The following is an 11,651-nucleotide window of genomic DNA, read 5'->3' as shown; positions in this document are numbered from 1 at the left end:
ATTTTTTAGATTAATAAAAATAGAAATAACATAAATAAAAAAATATAAATAAAAATAAAAAGAAGAAGTTAAAAAGTAATCAACTGAGAATTATACCATGTATTACGAGCAATTCATGACACTTCCATGAGAATTAGAAAGTGTAATTACCCTTGTCAATCACACAAAATTACCTGCTGACCAAATTACATGGTCAACCAAACATGTCACACAATGTAATTACAACCAATTATACTAAATTCAATTATCAGAGTGGCTTTCCAAACAAGCCTATAAGAACAACAACAAAATGCTACTATCCACTATTACCCTTTTGATCATTACTAAAATATTCCCTTAGAAAATACTCCCTCTGTCCCTAATTACCTGTCCACTTTTGAATTGGCACACCAATTAAGAAAACAATAATTGAGATAGTGAGTTTACCATTTTACCCCTATTAATTATGAAGTGGATGAATTAAAAACCTAAGATTTTCAAGAAGTTTTACTTTTTTCAAAGTAATTAATTGAGGGTATAATAGGAAAAAAATATCCTTTCTTGATTTGTCAAAATGGACAAGTAATTAGGGACAATTAAAAACAGGAAAAGTGGACAATTAATTAGGGGCAGAGGGAGTATAAAATAGTTAAGAACATCGTAATTAAATGAAGAGTAAAAATGAAAAAAAAGGTACCAACAATTCTCTTGTGCAATGAACAATTAATTTATTCTAGACTATAAAAAAGTCTCAATCATTCACTTAGTATAGATTAAATGGAGTAACATATCTTTTGTTGTTATCTATAGTTTCAAGTTCATACATGAATGGATAACACCTGTTATAGATTATTTTTTATGGTCCTACAAAAAAAAAATTCGTGCTTTACCTTTGTCACTAATTACTTATTCTCAAATTATTTTTCATGACCTAATAGTAAATATCAATTAAATGGAGGAAATGTGCTAAAATTACCCCTACAATGTGGTTGTCTATTTGGTCACTATTCTCAAAATAATTGGGAGATCTGGTTCTGGAATCCTCTACAAATTTTATTTTTAGTTTTATATCTTTTATATACAAATTAGCAAAGGGAAAATTAATGAAGCAGACAGAAAAGTCAAAACATTGTGGGACCAACAATGCATTGTTATTCATCTTTATTTGGCTTCTATAGACGGAAGCGTTATTTCTATTTATCTGTGACAATTCTTTTAATAGTACGTGAAATCAAAAAGAATATTTAATTTCGTTATTTAAAAATATTAAATAACATATTTTTATTATCAATGAGATAGTATAATAAATATTTATAACTTATTTTAAATTAGTACTTCGTTTTAAAAAATAAAAAATATTTAAACTTCATGTCTAATCAAGATTTACGACATAAATAGAAATGAAGAAAGCATAATTAGATTATATACACCCAGTAAAATCTTCTGAAAATTAATAAGGGTAGTCCTCTCATTCTTGTTATATATATGCACATAATCTTGTATCCTAATTACCTCAGCCAATATTATCTTTTTTATATAAAAATTTCACAATTATGACATTTCCTAATGACAACATGACTAGAGAAATGTTGGTTGTTGAGGCACACATATGGAACCATACTTTCAATTACATCAACTCCATGTCACTCAAACGTGCTATTCAACTTGGAATTCCAGATATCATCCACTCTCATGGCCGAGCCATGACCCTCTCTAATTTGGTGGATGCCCTTTCCATTAACAATAATGCTAAAAGCTTGGATTATATCTTCCGTCTTATGCGTATTCTAATTCATGGAGGCTTCTTTAATCAAACAAGGGTTAATGACAAAGAAGAGGGTTATTTACTTACTCTAGTTTCATGTCTCCTTCTTAAAGATGAGCCTTTGAGTCAAGTCCCCTTTGTGCAAATGGAACTAGATAAAAAATTCATCGATCCATGCCACTCACTTAGCAAATGGATCAAGAGTGATGACGACTCTAGTATTCCATTTGAAATTGCTCATGGCAAACCCCTATTTGAATATGATGAGAGGCAACCAAATATTAACCGTCAATTTATTGAAATTATGGCTAATGATTCCCTATTAGTTATAAGTGTGATGATTAAAAATTATAGGGAAGTTTTTGAAGGACTAAAATTATTGGTTGATGTTGGAGGTGGCACTGGAATTGTGGCTAAAGTTATTGCGGATGCACTTCTTGAAAAGAATTGCATCGTCTTTGATCTTCCACATGTAATTGAAGGATGTGAAGGGAGCTGTCACGACTCAGCTCACCGGGCAGTGCGGGCACCCACTCTAAAACCTAAGTAGGAGAACTCTCATATCCTATTAGTTAAACATGCGGAAATTTTAAAGAAAACAGAGATAAATATAATAATATGATTTAAGAAAAATAATATCATTAGACACACTTTTAGTTAAAACTTGTAAAGTAATTTAACAACTCCAAGGATTTAGTTTAAACATGTACAAGAGCTACTAAAAGTACAACTGGACAAGATAAACAGAAGACACAGCTCCCACATTGTGGAAGGAAGAATAGAAGCTACTGGAGAATTTCATCGTCTTCACCTAATGAAACATCACCAACCTACATCCAGCCTATGTCAAAAAATATAACAAGAGTAGTATCAGTACAAACACATACTGGTAAGCATCATCAGTCAACCTGACGCCCACCACATAAAATAAGAAACCATATAGTAAGATCATGAAATAAATCACTCACGTATTCACCTTTACCCTCTCTTGGAATACCTCCAATATACACTAGTATTCTGCCTACTGTCATCCTTCTCAATCAACCTACCTACCAGATACTTGAACATTGTCTAACCATTCTATCACATAGAGTAATCCCCCAAATACAACCACCAACACTTCAACTAACCGTTCACGTCATTCCCCTACTTCCTCGTCACACTAACCAACCATGGTCCCATAACACATTAAATATATCTTTCTTCCCACTAAACCCAAACTCTTCCCCCAAGTTGAAATACACCTAGGCCTATTCGTCACGCACGCTGCCTCTACTCCTCGCCATTACAACCCACGAACAACCCTTACTATCTATTACTCGCCTCTTGAACACTCTGCCCTTCCATTATACTCAACAGGTTCGCTCATTATGACGAACAATCAAATATCACCCATCATACAACTTATTGCAGGCTTTCTAAATAGCAGGACAAAACAACGAACTCTTACCTTTCATCCGGTGTCCTAATGCCGCAAGTCGGGAAAAGAAACATGATGATCGTAACATGGGGTTCTATTTTGAGACAGGTTTTGTGCTGCGCAGGTTGGAGGAGAAGAAGCCTACCTTCTATGCTCGCCTGGTAGAATTCTGGTGGGTCCCGCTGATTGAGGCTCCCCCAGATGCACGCTCTTCTTGGTTGATGGAGTTCTACGCCATCCTGCCTAATGTGCAATGCGACAACTCTCACCTCATCATCCGCATCAGAAGAGTTGACATTCCTCTGAACGCCACAGCTATGAATGAGTCCCTAGAGGTATCGGAGGTCCCGAACCATGAATATAAGGTCAAGCTAAGGGATATGGACCTGGAGTGGCTGAGAGACACTCTTGTTGAGCCTACACGCCGGGATCGGGTTCACTGGGCTACTGTTGAGGGTATTACTAGATCGGATTGGTTACCCGATGCTAAAAGGTAGTTACATTTGGTGACTAAGAGGATCCACTCGTCGGGCAGCCACATCGACGTGACCTTTCCCTAGGCCTCGGTAGTGGCGTGCTTTTCGGTTTGCTTAGATTTGGTATTCATTCCCACTCCCTTTCCTGGATTTCGCGTTATTGTCTCCTATGCTAGCCTATGATGGATGAAGGCCTTTCATTTTGGCTGTTTAATCTGAATATTCTAATAATAAGATCGAATCAATTCCTATTCGAAAAGAGGATTTCATCATACCTGGCATTGAGACTTTACTTTTTCAAGCTGGAAATAGGGAACTCCTTTTTGGACCTGCCTTTGATCTTAGGCTCGCAGCTACTATAAAAGTAATTGTCGGGGTTTTCTCAATCGGCGCTACACAAGGCATCCAGCTAAATGTGGGGGCATAGATTATTTTGGAATGGAAGATTTTCTATCGGGGTAACAAGAAGGTGTTCTTTCTCCCCGGTCTTATCCCTGCCTAGTACAAGAGGGTGGGAGTGCCACTGTTTGATGTTGACGAGGTACTTCCTATGGATCCCCTTTTCACCCTCTTTTGGTTAGGACATGTTCTACTTCTAGGAGCAAAACGAGAAGGACAGGCAGGGCTAGTAGTAGTAAGGCGGGCGTGGATTTAGACAACGCGGACCCACTCTCAGGTGCACGGGTCGAAGAGGATCTGGACGCTATCCAGAAAAGGATGGGGAGCTTCTATGCCGACTTCTCTCCGGTTCCACCCAGCACTGCCCTAGAGGTCGAGATGCTCCGTCGCCAACTGCGCCAGGAGAGGAGAATGGGTCTGGATAGGGATCGTCTAATGGATCGGATGTAGAAGACTATTAAGGCCATCTTTACTTGTGTTGCCCTTGGCAAAAAGATTCCCCAACTCAATCCAAAGGACTCTACGCAATTTCCTATGTTGAACGAGGCCTGGGATGGTGTGATACCCCTAGATGACCTCGACTCTAACATTGACACCACCCAGTCTTAGAGTTCCTGATTGGCTTTCCTTTCGCCCCTCTTGCGTTTGTAATGTTTAGGACAAATCTATTTTTATCTTTCACTTTACTAGGATTTTGTAGCACATGGATGCTTGATTTCTTGCTTTTCCATACTAAATGGTGAATTCCTAAGTTATAAATATATTGTCTGATTTGCTGAACACTGAAAGGATTGTAGGGATTTGTTCGGATCCCATTTGGGTTGACATTTCTAAGTTAGGGAAAACAAGGGAGGCTGGGTTGAGGTTCTGCCTTGCTCAGTCCCACTCTGGCGGTGTCGCTATGGCGGGAATAATTCCGCCCCAGCGGCTCAGATGGGACCTGAACCCAGGCTAATAATTTTTGTGTTCTTTTCGTTATTCTAAGATTTCCCCAAGGTTTCCAGCTTAACCAAACCATCTAAGATAAATTTCGAAGCTAGGAAAATCATTAACTAAGTTATAAATTCTTACCTCAACGGGTTTCACGATATTCAAGAAATTACACTTAAGTACCTTTAACAATTCAGTCAGCAATTTAATCATATCACATTCAGACACGCAACATTGTGTCCTTAATCATGTCACACGCATCAATCGTAACAACTTCACATCATTAGTAAAATCAGCCACCCAAAGAATACTTCCACGTACACAGTTATTTCACAGAGCAAGGATCACTCATTCATAGCTAATTCAAACAACAAGAAACACCCAATCATAGTTTCCAAGACGCCACACACAGACAATTTCAATTTATTAGTTAGTTCGTTCCATAGATGACCATTACTGGTCATCCATGCTCCTTATAGCCCCTAAGGCTAGATACAAATTGGACCCTTCCTAATTCCAATTACCTTGCTTGTGCACCTTCAGCCGTGACCACAACTTCCGGTTCACTTTGTTGAGAAACCAATTGGAATCGGAAGATACCAATTGAACTCAACACATACCACAGGCGACACTTCGCAAGAAAGGAGAAAATCAGTTGAACTATTTCCTAGAATGCTTCTTTGCTTCCTGAAGATTAGATGTGGACGTTAACACACCAATCCGCAAGAGTCTAGTCCACATTTTGCTCTTGTACAGGGAGACCAGTAACCTAGGCTCTGATTCCAATTTGTCATGACCCAAACCACCGGGCCGTGCAGGCACCCACTCTAACACCTAAGTAGGAGAACCCTCATATCCCAATAGTTAAACATGCGGAAAATTTAAAGAAAACAGAGATAAATATAATAATATGATTTTTTTTTAAAATATCCTTAGACACACTTTTAGTTAAAACTTGTCAAGTAATTTAACTACTCCCAAGGATCTAGTCTAATTAGGTACAAGAGCTACTAAGAGTACAACTGGACAAGATAAATAAAAGACACATCTCCCACCATGCGGAAGGAAGAATAGAAGCTGCTAGAGAATTTCTTCGTCTTCACCTAATGAAACATCACCAACCTGCATCCAGACTATGTCAAAAGACATAGCAAGAATAGTATCAGTACAAACACACGTACTGGTCTGACGCCCACCACATGACATAAGAAAGCAACTAGTAAGATTATGAAATAAACCACTCGCTTCTCCACCTTTACCCTCTCTTGAAATACCTCCAATATACACTAGTATTCTTCCTATTGTCATCCTTCTCAGTCAACCTACCTACCAGATACTTGATCATAGTCTAACCATTCTAACACATAAATTAATTCCCCAAATACAACCACCAACACTTCAACTAACCGTTCACGTCATTCCCCTACTTCCTCGTCATACTAACCAACCATGGTCACATAGCACATTAAACCCATCTTTCTTCCTACTAAACCCAAACTATTTCCCCAAGGTGAAATCCACCTAGGCCTATTCATAACACACACTGCCTCTACTTATCGCCATTACAACCCACGAACAACCATTACTATCTATTACTCGCCTCTTGAACACTTTGCCCTTCCACTATACTCAACATGTTTGGTCATTACGACGAACAATCATATATCATCCATCATACACGTGCCCACTAAGTGCAACATAAGGAAGTCAATACAACATAAACTCACATGTGTATATCAACATATACGATATCATCAATATTTATGAACAATCGAATAACTTTACATTTTATATCACATCATTGGTCCTCTCATGGAACCCAAACCCAAAGAGTTAATTATGCCGGAACGTGGTAACTAATCCAAGTTAGTTATAATGGAATGTGGAAACCGATCCCATAGTTATGCCAGAACGTGGCAACCGATCCAATATTTATGCTAGAACGTGGCAACCGATCCAAGTTAGTTATGCCGGTACATGGCAACCGATCCAAGTTAGTTATGCCGGTACATGGCAACCGATCCAAGTTAGTTATGCCGGAATGTGGCAACTGATCCATTCAACACATCACAATCACAAGTATATCTTCAAGATCATACATTTAAGTCATGCTTTCTTGGCAATCATAGTTTACACATCTCAATTACAACAAGTCTTATCAACAATGCAACATTCATAAACAAACATCAATTTGACCATACTTAGCCCTAGTTCGTCATCAAAGTACTTTCTTCTAGAATTTAGTCACAATTCATCATAAATCCTCGATTCAATCACTCCAATTTATGATCTAGCATGCATTTATAAATCTAGTTCCATTCATGATTTCTTAGTCTTATTCTTGAACCAATTCTAACCATGATAACAATTCTAGAGTCCCTAACAATTTATCGTTTCCTCTTTTCAAGGCATACACCCACGTACTTTGATTTCTAGGGATTTCTCATGGAGTTTACTTAGTGCACGAAGGTCTACACACAACCCTACAATTGATTTCCATATATTACATAGTAAGCACAAATTTATAACTACTCAATTCATAAAACCTAGCCTACCTGGGCGCCAAGCAATTGCACGAAGTGTTTGACTTCGCTTTCGGTTTTTCGGGCTTTGTGACGGTGAAATTGGCCAAGAATTCGCAAGATCTGACCATCCTGACGCTAGAAATTTCCTTCTCTTTCTTTCCCAAGTTTAGAGCAGCTTTTCTTACGTTTCTAGAATGTTTTACGACTTAATTAGGTATTTTATGAAGATAGAGATAATAAGATTTCTCGTAATTTACGTTCTGTCTCCGCTTATCCCGCTCAGGCGCTAACTAACCCCGTTGTGGGAGGAGACATGTTTAAGTTCATTCCCTCTACCGATGCGATTTTACTACGGGTAATTCATTTGTTATACAGAGATTGATTTTCACTGTATAAATTGAAGTACTTGTGTTAAAAGTTTATATTTGATGACTAATAATCAATAAGCAATGGGTATTACATGATCGGAGTGACGAAGAATGCATCAAAATATTGAAGAAATGCAAAGAAGCAATTCCAAACAAGGAGAAGGGAGGGAAGGTGATCATCATTGACATGGTATTGATGGACCGTAACCTAGAGAAAGGAGACGACAAGTCATATGAAACTCAACTTTTATGTGACATGTTCATGATGGCACATGTTTCTAGAAAGGAAAGAAATAAACAAGATTTGGCAAAACTATTCTCTCGTGCTGGGTTTCGTGATTACAACATTATACCTATGTTGGGATTAAGATCTATTATTGAGGTGTTCCCTTAATGTATGGAATTGGATAAATTCCAGCAAGCGTCCATGCCACTAATAAAATACTTTCGTGTGTTATAAAGAAAAAGTGTCATTCCACGTTTTCATCCTAAATAAATGAACTTCTTTGAGTTTTATTTTCGATCCTTACTTCATTTGTTGTTGCAAGTACTTGTTTGAGATAAGTAACTTATTATGATAATAATTCATATATTGTCTAGATAAACTGAATAATATCTATAATTTCATCAGAAAATACTCCTAGTACATAAACATTTAATTATTCAACAATTTGCCTCTATCTTCTCAACCTCTCTTCTTTCCTATTTTCTTGAGTATCTCAAATAGTTGAAATATTTTTTTCCAATCTTCTTCCCAAGTCGAAACCTTCATCCTCTTGTGCTCAGGTAAGTTCATTTTTCTTTCTCGAACAATTTTAGCTCCATTTTTTACTATTTTTTTGTTGCATTTTAATTTAGTGGATTTTGAATTTTTGCAAAAATTTGATTGTTCTTGATTAAATTTGTCAAAATTTGATATGTTTTGAGTTCATGTTCTTGATTCCGCATCTTTAATTGTGTTTTGCTTTGGATAATGGTTAGAAAACTTTTCAACTTTTATAATTATATTGTCTATTGATTTTTTGTTAAAAAAATCTGTGTTTTAGTAGACGTTAATGGTGTACAACATGTGACTAATTAAGAAAAATATTTAAAGAAATCAATTAGTTGCTACTTCGACCTTTGTCCACTTTTAATTGTCGTAGTTTCCATTTTTAGAGTCAAACTATAAAAACTCTAACTAACATTATATGATGCATCTTTTCATCATATTAATATGCAAAAAATTGTAATTTATAGTACTTTTCGTGTAGTTTTTGAATATCTAAATATTTTGTTTAAAATATCGAATTGATGTAATCTAATTTAACTTTGAAAAGTAATCAAATTGACTTTCGAAAAGCGCAACATGACAAATAAAAGTGGAAGGAGGGAGTATCCACTATTACCCTTTTTATCATTACCAAAATATTTCCTAAGAAATAAAATAGTTAAGAACCTCATATTAAATGAATGGTTGTAACGACTTGTTCCCGAAGTTATAGCCAACAGAGAAAACTTTTGGGCCGGAAATTGTTTTCGTAGTAACTTGGAATTTCCCAACCTAGTCCAGATTTGGACGAAATCGGAGTCATTAAAGTCTAGGGAATTATAGTATCAATTTGGCAATTTAATTATTATTTTAATTACATGATTAGATAGCTAAGACGTTAAGGAATTCATATGACTTTACAGAATTTAATTTAGGTACTTTCTAAGTGTCGTTGGTTGAAGGTGTGTTGTAAAATGGGGGTATTGAAATTATTAATTTTGCTCACTTTTGGGTGCAAGATGCTATAGCGGTATTTTCTACCGCCACGGCGGGGCAGCTATTGTGGGGTGAGGTCACTGTGGCGGGACAAACGTGACTTAAAGTTGGAAATAAACCCCAAAAATGTTTTATTCGACAATTTTTGAACTTGAGAGCTAAGGAACGAACCCAAGCATTTTCTTGACAGATTTCCACCATTATTGAGGCTAAAAGTAAGATTCCACTCCACAAATATGTTTTTCGATCCGTAGAACGTAATCTAATGGGTAATTATCGATGGGGAAGATTTTTGATCTGAGAATTATGGTGGGAAAAGCCCTAATCTGGGTATGGGGATCATGGGTATGATATAGGGTTGATAGAATTGTTAGTAATTCGGAGAATTAGTTATTGTTTATTGATTCCCTTGTTATATTGATCGCTTGTAGACCAAGAACAAGCGGAACGAATTCGGAAAGGGAAGAATCAAGTTTCTTAGGGGATTCAAGCTTTGTTTGAGGTAGGTGATGATTGTGCTTCTATGATTGTGTGATGTACGTTTGTTCTTTCTTCAATATGATAAATGTATGTATGTGAATGTTGCATTATTGATCACATTAATTGTAAATGAGGATATATGAATGATGAATGCCATTAATCATGACTTGATTGTATGATTATGAGAATGTACTTTGTGGTTCTGATTGTGGCTTGTTGATTGGATTGGGTGTTGCGTTCCGTCTCACTAACTTGGATCGGTTGCCACTTTCCGGCATAATTATGGGATCGGTTGCCACGTTCCGACATAATCATTGGATCGGGTACCACGTTGTGGCATGCTAACAGTTTGGGTTTAGGTTCCATGAGAGGACCAATGACTTGATATAACTGTGATATTTCAGAATCATGAATGTCACTCCCCGAGCCTTGACCCTGGACGGGACCGGCACTCGAAGACTATTGCTGGCCCCAAGCGAACCCTTGGCTTGACTTACTTAACCTAGCAGAAGACTTAAACTCAACAAAGATAAGTTCATATAATGAACTGGAATGTTATAAAGGAATATTCAACTGGCCATAATGGTAAACTCAAGTCTCAACGTGGAATAATGACAATGAAATTACTAAAGAACTAACATCTGACAGTCTATGAACACTCTAATAACAACTGATATGGATGTTGGGACAAACCCCACAACATTCTAATGAACTAAACTAGGAAACAATGAAATGGATCCTTCAGAATGCAAGGAGGCTCACCAACAGACTCTAAACTACTCAATGGATCAACGATGCACCAGAATGCTGATCCTAGTTACCTGTGTATGCATCATTAGACGATGTAGGCCAACTGGCATCAGTACATTGAATGTAAGAGTATGTGAGTTGGAATGCTAAAACAACATAGGCTTGAAAGGGAATCTGAAAGAAACACTTACCTTGGCTCTTCTCAACTCCTGAATACTTAACTGAACTCATTTCAATATAAAGCAGTTTAAAACAAGTGCAATATACAAAAAAGTCGTTTAAAAACATGATATCAACTTTGCTTATATACAAGGATACAACACAACTCTTCAATGTATGTAAAAATACTATAACTGATGTATATAAAATACATTAAGTTATGTGCGAGTTTCTCTAACCGACAACCATCACATAAGATTTATAATGATGATACAACGATCTACCTCACGCTTCCAGTGCTTCCTATACTCGGCCAAAGGTATAGAACCTGAACTGTCTAATGGATCCACTAGTCTATTGCGAAAAGGATTCATCTAAAAATTAAGACCCTTTTCTACCGATGGTGGCTACATGATTCTATGGTGACGTGAGTTATCTAAATTCATGCTCGTCCCCAATTCGGTGCTCAATACTACTCCCAAAATATATTGGCTCTTATGTTTTAAAAAACATACTTCTTCTGTGATTTGATATTAGTGCTCAAAAACTTAGCTCAAAGGCTATCTTGGAAATCAAAGTTTCCCCTCTTGCTTCATTTAGAAAGCGATTACTTTTTCTGAAAACTAGCCCAAAGGCTCTTTGGAAATCTCTGT

At 36.8% G+C, this 11,651-nt stretch overlaps 1 protein-coding gene across 1 annotated transcript; it reads left to right on the top strand.

Annotated features, from left to right (window-relative positions):
• Positions 1 to 1,532: 1,532 nt before the first annotated feature.
• On the top strand, positions 1,533 to 8,256 carry LOC125819406 (trans-resveratrol di-O-methyltransferase-like). The gene is made up of 3 exons (XM_049498837.1): positions 1,533 to 2,245; positions 7,795 to 7,849; positions 7,942 to 8,256. The coding sequence occupies exons 1-3, from the start codon at positions 1,533 to 1,535 to the stop codon at positions 8,254 to 8,256; spliced, it is 1,083 nt and encodes a 360-aa protein (XP_049354794.1).
• The last annotated feature ends 3,395 nt before the right edge of the window (positions 8,257 to 11,651 follow it).

The sequence above is a fragment of the Solanum verrucosum genome, unplaced genomic scaffold (genome assembly GCF_900185275.1).
Source record: "Solanum verrucosum unplaced genomic scaffold, falcon-dt-bn FXZP01000243.1, whole genome shotgun sequence".
Taxonomy (NCBI): Eukaryota; Viridiplantae; Streptophyta; class Magnoliopsida; order Solanales; family Solanaceae; genus Solanum; species Solanum verrucosum.
This window is presented reverse-complemented; position numbering and strand designations above follow the sequence as displayed.